Genomic DNA, 18,916 nt, shown 5'->3' on the forward strand with positions numbered 1-18,916 from the left:
GCTGTTCTGACGGCAAAAGGTCAGGTAACTCAATATTAACAACGAATTGACACACTCCTCGACCATTCAACAACTGATTGGTTTCTGGGTCATGGAGGAGAGAGGACGGACTATTCCCAAAAGAGAAAAGGCCTCATACTACTCAAACACTGATTGGTTTCTGGGTCATGGAGGAGAGAGGACAGAAGAGCGAGCGAGAGAGAGAGAGGGTGGAGGACGGACTTTTTTTCAAATGAGAAAAGACCAAGAGGCTTTAAAACCAGGCATTATACATGGATGGACTACAGAAAGGAAATTCTTTCAGGTAATGAGTTTATTAATTATCATTAGTTAAGAACACTTTCATTGATAACTAGAGTTCGATTCAACAACCTATTTTTGTAAGGCATGTCTGTTCAGTGCAGTAGATACATGATTGTAAATCAACTTTTGTTAAGACATCTTTATCACGGTCTCTATTTCTTAAACGTTGTATACACATTTTTCACATTTGTGTTTTTTTCACTAGAAATGATTGCGTATGGGTACTTTCGTGTGTGTGTGTGTGTGTAAAATATTACTGTTATCAGATATTTTTTATTAATAGATTGTATATCCATTGTTTAGTTGGAATGGAATGTTTGTTTACTCAATTTGACTATGCAATGTGGTTGTCTCACCTAGCTATCTTAAGATGACTGAGTCACTATGGATATGAGCATCCACTAAATGTCAAATGTAAATGTTTTACATATAGATCTCATATTACTGTTTTGAATCTTTTTTTTCATTTTTATATTGATGTTACAAATGTTTCATTTGTACAGTTCTTGTGTTTACATTTGACTGTGTAACAAAAAAAAGTTTTGCCAAAAAAACATGATCATTTGTTTCTCTGAAATGAAACCATCAAGTGATCGATTTGAAACAAATACCTGTCATTGAACAACCCCATGCCATATTTAGAGTGAAAAAACACACCAATCTCTTGTACAAGTTCTTTAAACAGAAAATATACTTAACCAACATTTCTGAAAATAGAGTGTTTTGGAATGAAACTCTTCAATTCTCTAAAAACTCAAGAGGTTGATAATCTTCTGTATCATTCCCCAAATACTTCTTCAGAAACGGCACAACTTTAAAGAGGTTGATGTGGAAATCTCTGGACTTTTCACTAGACTCCTGTTTGATATCACTGTTACCACCAGGGCACAGGTCCTTGGTTCCCCAGCTGATTACACCAACCTATGAACAATGGAAGAGGTGTCAGTACAGTACTAATCACCTGTAGATTACGAAGACCCCAGAGGTTTGCAAATACATTTTACAGAAATAAATATGGAATAATCATTGTAGAAAAAAGCACAAAAGGTATGTGGAAAGTAGATAGAAAGTTGCCACTTTGCTAGAGCCTGTTTCTCTGCTGTATGTACTGTAGATATGGCCAGAATGTCTCACCTGGATGGTGCGGTGTTTATCATAGTCCATAAACACAGCTCCACCGGAGTCACCTGCACACACGCACACAAGTACACACATACAAACAAATGAAAAGGTAGGACAAAGTAATAGAGAACCCTTTTCATCTTTAACAAGTTACAATACTTCTATTACAATAATACTAATTCAAATCACAAGGTTCGCATTACATTGAGAACAGATATAAACAAACAGTGAGTTCCTCATCTAATGTTCCATGAACTGTTAACATACCTTTGCAGGCAACATTATCTCTAGTAGGTTGTTTCCCACCCGTGCACAGGAAGTTATCAGTCACAATATCCTTTAGATTAAGTGGTGTTATGCCTTCTACCTCAGTAACAGCCATTTCGATACAATTGTCCCTCAACTAAAGAGAAAAAATATATGAGAGGCGCACATATGGGCATCATCCATTGGTGTGTGTGGTCAGACATCATACAAGCACTCACCTGATCCTGAAGCTTTAGTTTGGCATCGCTACGTTGATCCATTTGTTCCTTTTTATCATATGAAATGAAACTGACTTCTTCAAATGGATTTTTGAACAATAGCTGTTCTGCAAGGATAACAATATATGAGGCAAGGCAACATACAGTGCCTAGATGAACCTTGTATCTTGGTGGATAGGCTATGTGTGCTGTAACTGTACCTTGTTGCTTGCAGGTGATAGCCTCTCCTACCAGTCTTAAAGCGCCACTTGTTTCCTTTGTGCAAGGGATGCAAATTGGTCTGAGGAACACAGTAAAGCAAGAATGCGTCAAGGAAACAATGTGTGCTTCACACGTTACTACAGAGATGATTTAGATTCAGATCTGAAGGGCTGTGTCATCATATTCAATCTGGTTACCTTCAGCATAATATCAGAAGTCTTACCTTATGTGGATAGAGACATCTACATCATTCTTCAGTTTGATGAGAGCTACGTCGTAATCATAGAACTCGTTTATCCCGTCATTCTTTTTACCGTTGATATTATAATCAGGATGTAATATTATACGTGATGCTCCCTTTATAACTGTTAAGAGGCAGGACTAGAGTGTAATTCAACAAACATGTTGCTTACAACTTACAATATCACCAGGTTACTTGTTCAAGTAAATGTGGCATGCGGACATATTTCCTGGTAATGATAATCACTTCAAAAAAACAAGATTATTCAACAAAAAATTGTTTAGGTGTAAGTGCAAATGTTTTTGAAGGGGGGGGGGGGGGGCTGGTTATACCTTGATTTTCCCCCATTGTAATACGGATATTGTCTGCCATGTCATCGAACTTGAAGCAGTGAGCAGCAGTCAAGATGAAGCGGCGAGTGACCAGAGACCCCATGCATTTACTAGCTTTTCCATCCTCATGCTATGGTATCAGGAGAGAGAGGTTGAGCATACATACAGTAAATGACAACAGGCAGGCATTTGCATCAATATCTAATTTAAATGTCAACAAGATTTAATTTTTTTTGTGCACTGGGATGAGATAGAGTATGGGAGGTGTGTGTCAGCCATTTATCACTCCCATAGCACAAATAACCTGAAACATTGCTTTGCAGAAACACACTACGAGTGATGATTGAATTCAGGACTTAAATGACAGGTCTACTGTATACTGTTAGCGATCAAATCAAATTCTAACTTAAATATTATCATTTAAATGAAATCGAATCAATTATAAGTTAGTATATCTGTCATGTATTGGTAATGACAGTGCACACTAAATCAAATCTGAACATGAAGGCCACAGAAAGGCCACTGGGTCATTGATGAAATAATCAAGGGTGAAAATCAGGCACTGTGTTGTTACTGTGTTGTCAATCCGTGCCATCCAGGGGTATCTTTGACGTATGGTGCTTGGGGTATTGTCATCATAGTTTTTATGGAGTCCGCAAACACCCACAACCTGGCTTTCATCTATGTGGAGGAGAGAGGTGACTCAACACACTGATACAAAGACACTAAAATACAGAATAATATCCATGCAGAGACGCATAGAAATCTACACATTCTTCTATATTGTTGTTTAATTAGGACTCTTACCAATTATATCATCAAAGGTTCTTTCCAAATCAATAACATTCTTTAGTTTAAAATAATGCCTCTCGCCGTTCCTTTTTGTCACTAGTGGCATGATATCTTCATCAAAAATGTCACTTCCGACACCAAAAACATAAACATCTAAAAAAAACAACAAGAGGAAGTGGCAAAAACATCAGGCATGAGATGAATCAAGAACGATAACCTACTTGAGACAATAGCTGGCTTGAATTTGAATATTGTACTGAGTGCTGAGTGCCACAAATCTTTGTTCAGAAATGGTTGATTTATTCCTGGGCAAACTGGTGTGTGTGTGTGTGTGTGTGTGTGTGTGTGTGTGTGTGTGTGTGTGTGTGTGTGTGTGTGTGTTTGGCCTTGCTCAGTCTATAGCTAGAAAGCCACCAGGGATGGGCAACTTTATTGGGGGTGGGCTAATTGACTATCAGTGACTGACATAACAAGAGAAACTGCTGATGCACAAACAAATTCCACCTTGTGTATTCTACTATTTTTAACTCGGAAGAGTAAGTTAAGATCCTGACAGTTCCTGTCACACCCTGACCTTAGAGATCCTTTTAATTCTCTATTTGGTTAGGTCAGGGTGTGACTAGGGTGGGCAATCTATGTTTTCTATTTCTTTGTTGGCCTGGTATGGTTCCCAATCAGAGGCAGCTGTTTATCGTTGTCTCTGATTGGGGATCATATTTAGGCAGCCTTTTCCCACCTGTTGTTTGTGGGATCTTGTTTTTGTGTAGTGCCTGTGAACACTGCATTGACTTCACGTTTTGTTTGTTCGGTATTGTTTTTGGTGAGTTTCATTTACTAAAACATGTGGAACTCTGCGCACGCTGCGCCTTGGTCCATTTATTCCAACAATCGTGACAGTTCCTAAAATATTTTTGGAGTAAATTGATCTGAGGGCCTTCAAAAGGAGGAGAATAGTTGAGAGTAGAATGTCAGGTTGTTGTTAAATGTTGTGACCACTCAAAAGTTTTGACCTCACCAAGATATTTTTCCCGGTTTGTCTTGTTATTCATGTACACCGATTCCCTAATTTTGGCCATTGTGTTTTCAGGGCTACCCCCCATGTTGTAAGCACCTGCAAGTAAAGAGATTCAAGGGATTATTACTGAGCTGACCAAAGGTGAACAAAAGCTTAAAAAAAAAAAAGAAGCTACGAACTGCAAGACATTCAAATACTTTCCATACAAATATACATGAATAATAGCAATACAGTACCATCTGTGAAGAAGATGAGGACATGGTGGATCTCCATGAATAGCATTTCATTTCGTTTTTTTTGGATAGCCATGCGTTCCAGGATGGTTTTAAATGCAAGGTTGAGATTGGTCCCAACATTATCTCTAGCTGTGAAAAAAGTATATGCGCACACACATAAACACACTGTTTGTCACATTAAGTGTATTGTTTGGGCAATGATGATGTAAGTACATACAGTATATGGTAAATGTTTTGCCCACCATCATATTTAAAGTTGTTCAAGTCAGCCAAGACTTCCTCAAGTGGTTTTCTTTTATCTCCAGAAAAATCTATTATGTTGACAACCTCTAATACGTCAGAGGCGAAGAAAATTATTTCGTAATTTGGGCTGACTGAAAAGGAGCTAACCTGTGAAAGGTGAAGACACAAAACAGGATAATGTTTAATGATCTGTCAAAGAATGTGAGAGGAATACTGTGGTAAACCAATAACTGATTCCACATTGTCAGACATTTCTATCAGCTACATAACATACTTTGTGAGTGACTCGTGACATACCTTTGTGATCAGTTTCTTGACAGCATTTCTTGCACTGTTAAAGTCTGTCTCCGCAATGCTGTCAGAGATGTCCATAGCAATGTACATGTTAAGCTTTCCACCTTTATCTATTGTGATCTTCTTTCCTTCCTGATCGGTGTCATCTGAAAGGCACCGGCAGGATATATTACTTTGACAATCACAGGTGGAAAAGGAGGATATTTGAGGATATGTGAAATGTTTAGCAAACACAGTGCATTCGGAAAGTATTCAGACCCCTTCATTTTTTTCCACAATTTGTTATGTTACAGCCTTATTCTAAAATGGATTAAATAAAAACAGTTCTCATCAATCTACACACATAATAACAAAGCAAAAACAGGTTTTTAGAAATGGTTGCAAATGTATTAAAAATAAAAAACAGAAATATCTTATTTACAGTTGAAGTCAGTTTTTCACAATTCCTGACATTTAATCAGAGTAAAAATTCCCTATCTTAGGTCAGTTAGGGTCACCACCTTTATTTTAAGAATGTGAGATGTCAGAATAATAGTAGAGAGTGATTTATTTCAGCTTTTATTTCTTTCATCACATTCCCAGTGGGTCAGAGGTTTACATACTAATTGAGTGTATCTGGTAGCATTGCCTTTAAATTGTTTAACTTGGGTAGCCTTCCACAACCTTCCCACAATAAGTTGGGTGAATTTTGGCCCATTCCCCCTGACAGAGCTGGTGTAACGAAGTCAGGTTTGTAGTTCTCTTTGCTCGCTTTCCTTTTCCAATTCTGCCCACAAATTCTCTATAGGATTGAGGTCCGGGCTTTGTGATGGCCACTCCAATACCTTGACTTTGTTGTCCTTAAGCCATTTTGCCACAACTTTGGAAGTATGCTTGGGGCCTTTGTCCATTTGGAAGACCCATTTGTGACCAAACTTTAACTTCCTGACTGATGTCTTGAGATGTTTACCTCCTCATGAAGACATGTATTTTGTGAAGTGCACCAGTCCCTCCTGCAGCAAAGCACACCTACAAAATGATGCTGCCACCCCCGTGCTTCATGGTTGGGATGGTGTTCTTAGGCTTGCAAGCCTCCCACTTTTCCTCCAAACATAACGATGGCCATTATGGCCAAACAGTTCTATTTTTGTTACATCAGACCAGAGGACATTTCTCCAAAAGGTACGATCTTTGTCCCCATGTGCAGTTGCAAACCGTAGTCTGTCATTTTTATGGCGGTTTTGGAGCAGTGGCTTCTTCCTTGCTGAGCGGCCTTTCAGGTTATGTGGATATAGGACTCGTTTTTCCTTCCTGAGCGGTATGACGGCTGCATGGTCCCATGGTGTTTATACTTGCATACTATTGTTGGTACAGATGAACGTGGTACCTTCGGGCGTTTGGAAATTGTTCCCAAGGATGAACCAGACTTGTGGAGGTCTACAATTTAGTTTCTGAGGTCTTGGCTGATTTCTTTAGATTTTCCCATGATGTCAAGCAAAGAGGCACTGAGTTTGAAGGTACACCTTGAAATGCATCCACAAGTACACCTCCAATTGACTAAAGTTATGTAATTTGTGCTATCAAAAGCTTCTGAAGCCATGACATAATTTTCTGGAATTTTCCAAGCTTTTTAAAAGGCAGGGTCAACTTAGTGTATGTAAACTTCTGACGCACTGGAATTGTGATACAGTGAATTATAAGTGAAATAATCTGTCTGTAAACAATTATTGGAAAAATGACTTGTGTCATGCACAAAGTAGATGTCCTAACCAACTTGCCAAAACTATAGTTTGTTAACAAGAAATGTATGGAGTGGTTGAAAAACAAGTTTTAATGACTCCAACCTAAGTGTATGTAAACTTCCGACTTCAGACCCTTTGCTATGAGACTCGAAATTGAGCTCCGGTGCATCCTGTTTCCGTTAATCATCCTTGAGATGTTTTTACAACTTGATTGGAGTCCTCCTGTGGTAAATTCAATTGACTGGACATGATTTGGAAAGGCACACTACTGTCTATATCAGGTGCCACAGTTGACCGTGCATGTCAGAGCAAAAACCAAGCCATGAGGTCGACGGGAATTGTCCGAAGAGCTCTGAGACAGGATTGTGCTGAGGCACAGATCTGGGGAAGGGTACCAAAAAATGTCTGCAGCATTGAAGGTCCCCAAGAACACGGTGGCTTTCTTAAATGGAAGAAGTTTGGAACCACCAAGACTCTCCCTAGAGCTGGCCGCCCGCCCAAACTGAGCAATCGGGGGAGAAGAGTCTTGATCAGGGAGGTGACCAAGAACCTGATGGTCACTCTGACAGAGCTCTGTGGAGATGGGAGAACCTTCCAGAAGGACAACCATCTCTGCAGCACTTCACCAATCAGGCCTTTATGATAGAGTGGCCAGACGGAAGCCACGGAAGCCACTCTATCGAAAGGCACAGCCCGCTTGGAATTGGCCAAAAGGCACCTAAAGACTCTTAGACCATGAGAAACAAGAATCTGATCTGGTCTGATGAAACCAAGATTGAACTCTTTGGCCTGAATGCCAACTGTCACGGTGAAGCATGGTGTGGCAGCATCATGCTGTGGGGATGTTTTTCAGTGGCAGGGACTGGGAGACTAGTTAAGATCGAGGGAAAGATGAACGGAGCAAAGTACAGAGTGATCCTTGATAAAAAAAAACATGATCCAGAGCGCTCAGGAACTTAAACTGGGGCGAAGGTTCACCTTCCAACAGGACAATGACCCTAAGCACACAGCCAAGACAATGCAGAAGTGGCTTCGGGACAAGTCTCTGAATATCCTTGAGTGGCCCAGCCAGAGCCCGGACTTGAACCTGATCTAACATCTCTGGAGAGCCCTGAAAATAGCTGTGCAGAGACGCTCCACCTCCAACCTCACAGAGCTTGAGAAGCTCTGCAGAGAAGAATGGGTGAAACTCCCCAAATACAGTCGTGCCAAGTTTGTAGTGTAATACCCAAGAAGACTCAAGGCTGTAATCGCTGCCAAAGGTGCTTCAACAAAGTCCTGAGTAAACAGTTTGAATAATGATGTGATGTTTCAGTTTTTTACGTGTAATACATTTGAAAAAAATCTGTAAACTGTTTTTTCTCTGTCATTATGGTGTATTCGGTGTATTAATGAGGAAAAACAATTTAATCTATTTTAGATTAAGGTTATAACGTAACAAAATGTGGAAAACGTCAAGGGGTCTGAATACTTTCTGAATGCACTGTATACCGATGAAGTTATGGTGATAATGAAAATGGAATAAAGACTTCAACAAATAAACAATTGATGATATATTAGGTGTTATGAAGACCTACCAACGGGCGCTGCCATCTGAAGGCTCTCTCTGATAGCACTGCCGAAGGCCTCCGTGACCTCCAGCGCAGTGTCATACGTGTGCTTGTCTGCAACAAGAACAAAAGAACCAGACAACCACAGGATAAATCTCTATTTTTCACAGTGGACTGTACATGACAATCTTTTGGCATCTTTGAGCAATGGACTAGTCGTGACTGCGTTGTGTTGCTTGGAAAACTGTTATTGTTTTGGGTGTCTTTCTGGGCCTTACAGTAACATTTAGGCTCAGTCCCAGTCCATTGGCCACTCTCTTGACATACACGTGTCTTTGACCCCAACAAATGTAAGCTGTCGTCACAGCGGTAAGACAATATGTCGTCAATGCCAAAACTGGAACCAGACCTCCTAGCACCTGCTGGAATCCCAGGGTCAGCACAGCGATCTTCACTTCCTGCTGTAAGAGAACGGTGGGAGAAAGTCAGAGAGAAATAGAGAGGGAGGGTGTCAGGGAGGCAGGGAGAGTATAGCATGCTGCATAGGTAGTTATTGTGTAGGCTGTGGCACTGAACGCCATTTATAATGTGTCATTCCGACCAGAGGGTCCTGAGGTGAAAGACGGAGAGACAGTTGACAGTTTTCTACTCACAGTCACGGCTGCATATGGGTGTGCCCCCACTCCACTTCCCATTGGCTTGGCACACACGGGAGGCTGAGCCGCGCAGTGAGTATCCCGAATAACACTCATACGTGGTCTTATTGTTGACAAAATATTGCGATTGTACAGGCAAGACAGAACCACTTTCTAAAACCAAGGGGTTGGGGCATTCGATCACTAAAGAAGAAGAAAACAAAATGGATGGTCCTGTTTCCGTAGCATTTCTCTTATTTCAAATACTGTCTCCGTGGAAGATATCAGGCATCGTCACTTACTTTTGCACTGTTGAGGAGGTCTTCTTTTTGGTGGTGGCTTCCAAGTTCCGCTTTTCAGGCACGAGCGAGTTAAAGCAGGATGTGGATAGTACCCTTCTGGACAGTGGTATATCATAATGCTGCCGTACTCAAGCTTCTTAGTGAGAGTGTAACTACCTCCTTCCATGCCCATTCTCTCCTCATTACAGGTGACTTCACACAGAACACCTACACCTGTGGGGTCAGTGTGGGGAAAGGTCCATTTATTTTTACACATACATGCCTGTATGAATGGCCTCGGCCATGTTGGGGTTCTGGCTAGAATACCAGAACACATCCGAGTTTTACCAACCCAGAATTCTTAATAGTACACAGAACCCTAATGGATGGAGTCAAAGCTGAACGTGTGTGTGTAGGTACACGAGTGAAATTTAAGACCCTAATTATACTTTATGTTGAATATTATGATATTCAACAATGTTAATATAATCACCCCAAACATAAAGCCTCACGTTGATGAACACCCAGTTAAAAAGGACTGACGGTGAATCCTATCAGAAACAACACAAGTGGTTAAAAACAAATCCTTCCTGTTTATGTTGAGTACATACATTTTATTTTCCATCCATTGTTTATACTATCCAGAATACAGGAGCATATGGGACAAATGTTTCTGAAAGGTAAGAAAAGCCAACAACAGCAGTTTGAATATAAAAGCCATGTCAAGACACTCACCCATATAAAGAGGACATATCAGCAGTGCTACAGACAAACCCCAGAGAACAGACAACTCCATGGTGGCTCACAGGTCAAAAAGTAAAAAAATCTGCAGAAGGGTGCATGTTTATATGGAGAAGGTAGGAAGGACAAGGGGGAAGGTATGACTAAAAGCTTGCCGTCACTGGTTAACCTAAAGTCAAATAAAAGAAGATCAATGACCTACAATGAGAAACAAACACACACTCACAAAATGTCCAAAGACTTGCCATACTTCTACAAATATATATATATATATATACGTTTTTTAAATCCGAGCCTGTGACTGAGAATTATCTATCAGCTTTATTTTATGAAAATGATTTATATTTTGCAACAGCTTAGACCAAAAAGGTCAAAGGTCTTAGTGTGTATTCCAGTAAGTAAACCTAGCCTCAGCTCTCCAACTGTCTGTGGATAATTCCAGTAAATACAACTTTTTTTTAAAACAACCCCCAGCGTAAAAATATGTTCACATGACCCTCACCTTGTACTGTAAAATAATTTACACACCCTCCACCCTTATAAAATTAACTCCAAAAATAATGATTACCACCATAAATAACAATAACTGTAGCAAACATGTGGTTATAAACGTGGATATCGACATTTCCACTACCACATGGTTTTGTGGCACTGGCTGCAGACAATGATCAGCTGGGGGGAAATCAGATTTTCAGATTTCACAATTTTGACACTAGATTTATATGTCAGAATGGTTCAGATAATAACTACAGAACAAAGCCAACATCAGCGTGAGCTTTGGTTGCGAATGGTATGAACTTTGAACTCTTATTCACTACAGAAGTGATACCTCCTAGCCGTTGAGTTAGCAACAGCAGATGCAACGAGGGTTAGGAATAACAGACAGAGTATCCCGTTTATCACCCAACGACGTAATCCGTCTATCACCCAACGACATTACTGCAACGTATCCAATTGACAACCAGAGACATTCTTCAAAGGACTCGGTTTGGCAACACGGCCTTCCATCTACCACCAACCTACTGAAGCGCAGCTCAGAGTAAATATTTATTGCATTTTCATTTTCCAAATGGGCGGTAATTTAGAATGCATCAGATACTGTATTTACGATAGCACAGCTTCTCCCTGTGTCCCTCAGTCTTTCCGCTCTTTCACTCAAACCCAGCCCTTTTCCTTTGTGTAACAAGCTGTCATATCTGTTCCGCCCACTAGGGATGTTTTCCTTTATGACGTAATTTGTAATCAAGTTATGATTTAATTATGTGTATGTGTAATTCTGTGTGATTAGTTAGGTATTTAGTAAATAAATAATTTAACCCAATTTTGTATTGCTGATTCAAAATGTTAGCCAGGGTTCGCGCAGATAACCAAGAATTTTCAACTTTGAAATGAGACTGAATTAAGATGAGGTTTAATATTGACTGCTATTGATGTAAAATATTACTAGGTCTTTAAGAGTTTATTCGGAAGATAACAGCTCTATAAATATTATTTTGTGGTGCCCGACTCTCTAGTTAATTACATTTACATGATTAGCTCAATCAGGTGATATTAATTATGGAGAAATTATTCTATAGAATAGCATGTCATATCACTTAATCCGGCAAAGCCAAAGACACAACACTTCACTACATTCGTAAAGAAGACAATGTACTTTTTACTCCATACATTTTCCCTGAAACCCAAAAGTACTCGTTACATTTTGACAAGAAAATGGTCCAATTCACACACTTATCAAGAGAACATCCCTGGTCATCCCTACTGCCTCTGATCTGGCAGACTCACTAAACACATGCTTCAGTTTGTAAATTATGTCTGAGTGTGCCCCTGGCTATCCATCAATAAAAAATGTTTTAAGATTGTCTCGTCTGGTTTGCCTAATATAAAGAACTTGAAATGATTTATACTTTCGATACTTAAGTATATTTAAAACCAAATACTTTTAGACTTTTACTCAAGTAGTATTTTACTGGGTGACTTTCACTTGAGTCATTTTATATTAAGGTATCTTCTCATGTATGACAATTGAGTACTTTTTCCACCTCTAGAAATGTGGCTTTATGGAAGACATTATATAGTAAAACCTGCAAAATGGCGAATGTAAATCATGAAAAAAACGCACTACCTTCCCTGTGCCCATATAAAAACACGCACTACCTTCCCTGTGCCCATATAAAAACACACACTACCCTCTCTGTGCCCATATAAAAACACACACTACCCTCCCTGTGCCCATATAAAAACACGCACTACCCTCCCTGTGCCCATATAAAAACACACACTACCCTCTCTGTGCCCATATAAAAACACGCACTACCCTCCCTGTGCCCATATAAAAACACACGCTACCCTCCCTGTGCCCATATAAAAACACACACTACCCTCTCTGTGCCCCCACACCCCAGTACATTTCGAATTGTCCCTAACCATGTTATTATGTTAATCATCTGTAAATTCAGTCTGATGTATGGTTGATAAGGAATTACACAGCACTACACATCTGCAACTGTGACAATGGGAAAGCCATAGTTACTCATTTGGAAAGATTGACCAGAATATTTGAGGTTATAGTGAGCTACAGTTTTGTAACAATTAGAAATGGAACTCCCTTCAGAATCACTTTAATTTGCTAAGTACATTTAGGCATACCCAGAATTTAACTCTGTGATTGGTGCTGCCAGCAATAGACAAATGTACAAACAGAATACAGACAGAAGAATTTACACAAAGTCTACATACAATATATACAATAGTACCGACTCACAGCCGGGGTAGTCGGATGAGGACAGAATTTCAGGACAAAAAAAAGACCCAGCTATATACAGCAGCTCATTCTTAACAGACATTTCAAGGGCTTTCGCTAGATGATGTCACACATACTCTAGCTTTCATTAAACACACCACTATTCTATGACCGGTCCGTTTAGGGTCACTATTAATCATCTCACATCATCATAGGCTGAAAGGCCTCCTGCCATGTCAAAACAACATAGATGAGTAAAAGGGATTTTTTTTGGCATTCCCCTTTAAGGTAAACAGCAAGTCGTGTCCTGTAAATTGTTTTGTTTTTAATATAATTTTTTTAACCTTTATTTAATTGATTTAATTGATTATGTTAAGAACAAATTAAATGACGGCCTAGGAACAGTGGGTTAACTGCCTGTTCAGGGGCAGAACGACAGATTTGTACCTTGTCAGCTCGGGGATTTGAACTTGCAACCTTCCGGTTATTAGTCCAACGCTCTAACCCTGCCGCCCCAATTGACAGACGAGGCTAGTGTAAACAAGCTAGAGTACACATAGGCTACTTCAGCATTTCCCGTAATTCCTTGGCGCTCCATCCAAAGTGTAATGATTAAATGATGATTTGCTTTTATGCAGTGCTTTTTTCCCTTCTAAGACTCCAAGTACTTTACGTTGCATGAGGCTAACTCACCCCAATCACCACCAATAGACCTATGCGTCTATCGGATCAATAATTCCCCTGTTAAACTGCAGTTGAATTCATACAGGTAGCCTACCTGCAGATATATGATCTACATTTGATCAACCTGTTGCAGGAGAACTTTCCTACAATGCAGGAAATGTAAAACTTGTAAGTTATTTGAGGTTTGAAAAGGCTTCTTGAAAAATACTAACGGGCTGACCCGGGAGGACCCATGTAGAACGGGCACTAGTAGAGCTATTAGGTGCCAATGGATAGGGTTCAGCCACCACAGGTCTGTCCAGCAAGAACAAGTCTAAGATATCTCAAATAAAAAATCTAATCAATCAAATATAACTTTATTTGTCACATGCATGGAATAAAACAGGTGCAGACTTTAACATGAATTGCTTACTTACGAGCCCTTTCCAAACGATGCTGAGTTAAAAAGTAAGAAACGCTTGCTAAAACGAAAATATGATTTTTTAAATAATCAATAAAAAAAAGGAAATAGTAACTAAATAAAACAACAATATCAATAACGAGGCTTTGTACAAGGAGTACCGGTATTGAGTCAATCAATGTGCAGGGGTACGAGGTAGTTGATGTGATTGAGGTAATATGTACATGTTGATAGGGGTAAAAGTGACTAGGCAGTCAGGATATATAATAAAATGAGTAGCAGCAGCGTATGTGAAGGGTGTGAAAGTGTGTCTATATCTGAGAGTGTGTGTGTGTGGTGTCATAATGTTATGTTATTGTTTGACCGCTACGTGTTATGGGTATTATGACTCATACTGTGGTACTTTATAAAATCTGAAAATAAGGTCTGAGGTTAACACAGGCTTATGATATCATATACATTTGTTCTATGAGATAATATCAGACAGTTAAACAAGACTTTATGTGCATAGTTTGTTATTACAAAGATGCATCAAAATTCACAAAAAGTGACATTCGCTGATGAAGATATTCTCATAGAACAAAATATATAAGATCTGTGTTTACCTGTGTTTACCACAGACCATATTTTCTGTGTTTATCCAAAAACCCTACAAAAACTCCATTAATTTACCTATAGGCTTTGTCCAACGAGTTAGTGCTTACAAGAATACACTATTACTATTGCTCTCTATAGCCACAACAGTCTCAAAGTAATACCATAACTATGGCTGAAATAGGCCAGTATATACAGAATAGACACAGATTCTAAACCCAGAGACGCAACATCGGAAGACTTTTGGGGAAGGAAACAGACCAGGACGGAGGTTGGAGATTGAGAAGTCTATGAGAGAAGTGGAAAATTATTCCTTAGTTGTTCATTTTCTCAAAATCTAATGTTATAAAGTAATTCAGTGTTTTTATTTTTAAAAAAGTGTAATAAACTACTGAGATGGTATTGAAGAAAATATGTTATTTCATCATCTTGTGATGTTGTGGTTCTAAATATTCTTATGTGCAACCTAACCCAGTGATTGTCATGCATTGTGTGGGTAGACAATTATGATATTGTTGTTATATTTTACTGTTAAAATAGGGCTCCTGAATTATTATTTTTAATTAATTTTTTTCAATAGAGAGGAATTTGCCTGCATCTTTATGTGATCTAATATCATAGGATGTATATATTTGTGGCTATTTCAGCACCTGAATAAGTGAACATTGCAGTTGTAGCATACCTTCCAAGGAGGCCAATGCACTCACAATGGCCAATTAACATTTTGCTCGGTGCATATCTCAAATCCATATGAACTATCTTTGTAAAATAGTTGCTATTGAGCTCATCATTGAGAGTTGCGAAATAAAAGGTAAAGCTACAGAAAGCTGAGAACATCCTCTCTCTATCTGTGACAAGAGGAAAGCTGTGTTTTCCCAGCAATTGGATTTTTAGAATGTTATACAATCAGAACACTTTTTTCTCCCAGAGCATTTTTTTCCAAGGGATAGGAGAGAGAGAGTCAACATAGCAGTAGGCCCTAGCAAATCAGGTACAAGGGCAGGCAAGCAGACACGTTCATTAAAGGAATCATGAGGATAATGTACTTTACTGTTTGACCAAATTATGGTTTTATAGTCTCCTAAAAAATAGTAGGTTTTTAGTGAGGTGAATGAATTTGCCTGCACACCAATGCAAGCAATATATTTTTTTACTCCCACAGCCAGATGTCAAAGGGTCACGCCCTGGCCATAGAGAGGCTTTTTATTCTCTATTTTGGTTAGGCCAGGGTGTGACTAGGGTGTGCGTTCTATGTTGCTTTTTCTATGTTTTTGTATTTCTTTGTTTTTGGCCGGGTTTGGTTCTCAATCAGGGACAGCTGTCTATCGTTGTCTCTGATTGGGAACCATACTTAGGTAGCTCTTGCCCACATGGGTTTTGTGGGTAGTTGTTTTCTGTTTTGTGTTTCTGCACCTGACAGGACTGTTTAGTTTTTGTTCATTCTCTTTGTTATTTTGTTTTGTGTTCAGTTTAAATAAAAATAACATGAACACTTACAACGCTGCGCTTTGGTCCACACCTTCTTCATACGACGACCGTTACAGAACTACCCACCAAAAAAGGACCAAGCAGCGTGGTAACCAGGAGCAGAGGGTTCTGGACTCCTGGACTTGGGAGGAGATTTATTTATCCGTTATTTTACCAGGTAAGTTGACTGAGAACACGTTCTCATTTGCAGCAACGACCTGGGGAATAGTTACAGGGGGGTGGAGGGGGATGAATGAGCCAATTGTAAACTGGGGATTATTAGGTGACCGTGATGGTTTGAGGGCCAGATTCGGAATTTAGCCAGGACACCGGGGTTAACACCCCTACTCTTACAATAAGTGCCATGGGATCTTTAATGACCTCAGAGAGTCAGGACACCCGTTTAACGTCCCATCCGAAAGACGGCACCCTACACAGGGTATTGGGATATTTTTTTTAGACCAGAGGAAAGAGTGCCTCCTACTGGCCCTCCAACACCACTTCCAGCAGCAGCAGTCTCCCATTCAGGGACTGACCAGGACCAACCCTGCTTAGCTTCAGAAGCAATCCAGCAGTGGTATGCAGGGTGGTATGCTGCTGAGATACTGGAAGGCAAGGGACCCTGGGCACAGGCTGGGGAATATAGCCAGGCACCGTGTTATGCGGTCAAGCACACGGTGTCGCCAGTATGCGCTCATAGCCCGGTGCGCTATAGGCCAGCCCCCCCCGCAAGTGCCATGCGAGAGTGGGCATCCAGTCAGGGCGTATTGTGCTGGCCCAGCGTGTTTTGTCTCCGGTACGCCGTTACGGCTCTGCTTGCTGTGTCTCCGGGGCGCTGGGAGGGTGCAGTGCGTCCTATGCCTGCGCTCCGCCCGTGCCGGGCGAATGTGGGTATTGAGCCTAAGGGAGAGGTGCGAATGGTATGCACCAGATATCCAGTGCTCACCCACAGCCCGGTTCAACCTGTGCCTGCACTCTGGAGGGTCCGGGCTAAAGTGGTCATCCAGCCTGGAGGAGTGGTGCCAAGGCTGCGCACCAGAGCTCCAGTGCTCCCCTACAGCCCGGTCCATCTGGTGCCTCCTCCACGCACCAGGCCTCCTGTAGGTCTCCCCTCCTGTAGGTCTCCCCTCCCTCCAGGTTCTCCCGTCTGTCAGGAGCTGCCGGAGCCGCCCGTCTGTCAGGAGCCGCCCGTCTGTCAGGAGCTGCCGGAGCCGCCCGTCTGTCAGGAGCTGCCGGAGCCACCCGTCTGTCAGGAGCTGCCGGAGCCGCCCGTCTGTCAGGAGCTGCCGGAGCCGCCCGTCTGTCAGGAGCTGCCGGAGCCGCCCGTCTGTCAGGAGCTGCCGGAGCCGCCCGTCTGTCAGGAGCTGCCGGAGCCACCCGTCTGTCAGGAGCTGCCGGAGCCGCCCGTCTGTCATTTGCAATGCTAATTATGTTTTTTTTTTTTTTAGAAGTGTAAGGATAATTAGTTTTTCTTAAGTTGGCTAAATGTTTTATGACTGTGTAATCATTCATTACTCATTATGTAATGACATAGCCCCCCCAAAAAATCTGAGAGAAGATGCTTAAATTACCGTGTTCATAAATCATTTAATCTTTAAAACAAAATAGTATCTAATTGACAAGCACTAACTCCTTGTTATAAAAATCAGAACTAAAATAGAAGCTATAGCCTGCTTCTGAGGATGGCAGGCATTTGATATGGCAGTTTTTTAAAAAGACAAATCAAAATGTTTAAATTAGATTAGTAGTAGGTTTTCACTACATGGTGAATAAGGCTTGTTTTACCCACATCTGTCAGCAATGAGTGTTTGGCTGCTTGGTCTAAGCTATCAACAGTAATTAGTGCCCAGTATCCACACTACTTTCCCACACATACAAGGGGCCTGGGGATGGGGAAGGTGCATTATTCCAGTAATGAGAGAAGGGGAGGGAGGGAGGCCCGGGCTGGTCTGGGACTGCCTGCTAGACCAGAGGTTAGGAGAGTGCGTTGGACAAATAATTGTACCTTTTAATTTTTTTTTAAAAGAAACATGAGAAATTGTATTTGTTGTGTTATCATTGTGTTTTTATTGAACTGCTACACAACAAAACCCAGTGCTGCAGTGTCTCATTCATGCCAATGTATTACCCATAGGATATCTCACATGTGAGAGGAATTTGAGTAGAGGAATGTGCCTGCTTGGCCCAATGATAGTTTTTGCCTTATGCTCTTCAACTGTGCAGGTGCAGTGAGGATGACCCTGAGAGACCAGTCTGGAGGTGGTTCACAGAGACTCTGTGACCCTGCTCCGCTCCTTCTTCACCATGAGTCCCCTGTCCAGACTCCAATAACCTCTGTTGTTCTGACAGGGGACCTATCAGGCTCTGTCCATATAGTCAACATCTCACCTGGGAACTCTGGTCTGTAACGCTGCACCAACCTCCTGGGCACCCACAACTGTTACGTCAACCTGTCCATATACAGCTGTGAGTCCCTGCATGGTCCACATGCTCCTCAGTTCTCTTACCTACCAATTACTTATCAAATAATACGTCTTCATAAAAGGCATTCAGAAAGATTTTGGGATGTTAATTAAACCGGTCAGAGCTACTATAACTACTGCGTTGGGTGCGCTGTGTGTTTGGAGTCTGAGTACTGCTCACTCGCTGTGCTCTTACTGCAGCTCCAGACAGTTCCCCTGGGATTCTCCAGGTCCATGGCCCTGGTGCTGCTGTGGGTCCACCGCTCTGGCCAGGAGAGGAAGTGGGGGGGGGGGGAGGAAGAGGAGTGTTATAACAAAGGTAAGGTACACTCCCTCTCTGATCAAACGCTCCTTTGTTTGATCCCTCAATCGAA

General features: G+C 41.1%; 1 protein-coding gene across 2 annotated transcripts; it reads right to left on the minus strand.

Moving 5' to 3' along the window:
• Positions 1 to 295: 295 nt before the first annotated feature.
• Positions 296 to 10,362, minus strand: cfbl (complement factor b, like). 2 transcript variants are annotated; one of them, NM_001124595.1, is given in 20 exon segments: positions 770 to 1,224; positions 1,438 to 1,490; positions 1,693 to 1,828; positions 1,911 to 2,017; positions 2,111 to 2,190; positions 2,335 to 2,476; positions 2,685 to 2,814; positions 3,259 to 3,365; positions 3,492 to 3,629; positions 4,492 to 4,587; positions 4,728 to 4,856; positions 4,970 to 5,117; positions 5,268 to 5,410; positions 8,563 to 8,649; positions 8,814 to 8,828; positions 8,831 to 8,848; positions 8,850 to 8,996; positions 9,189 to 9,374; positions 9,473 to 9,634; positions 9,637 to 9,662. In NM_001124595.1, coding segments are annotated over 20 exon segments (2,226 nt in total). In that variant the 5' UTR covers positions 9,656 to 9,662; the 3' UTR covers positions 770 to 1,041.
• Between the last annotated feature and the right edge of the window lie 8,554 nt (positions 10,363 to 18,916).

Source organism: Oncorhynchus mykiss, chromosome 29, assembly GCF_057628025.1.
Source record: "Oncorhynchus mykiss isolate SJ-2025 chromosome 29, ASM5762802v1, whole genome shotgun sequence".
NCBI classification, from domain to species: Eukaryota; Metazoa; Chordata; class Actinopteri; order Salmoniformes; family Salmonidae; genus Oncorhynchus; species Oncorhynchus mykiss.

Coding starts and splice junctions, on each gene's coding strand:
- cfbl (XM_090226196.1), bottom strand. CDS start 10,247: ATGGAGTTGTCTGTTCTCTGGGGTTTGTCTGTAGCACTGCTGATATGT. Junction 9,375..9,472: donor ACCTCCTCAACAGTGCAAAA/GTAAGTGACGAT, acceptor CTTCTTCTTTAG/TGATCGAATGCCCCAACCCC. Junction 1,829..1,910: donor AACTAAAGCTTCAGGATCAG/GTGAGTGCTTGT, acceptor TTTTCTCTTTAG/TTGAGGGACAATTGTATCGA.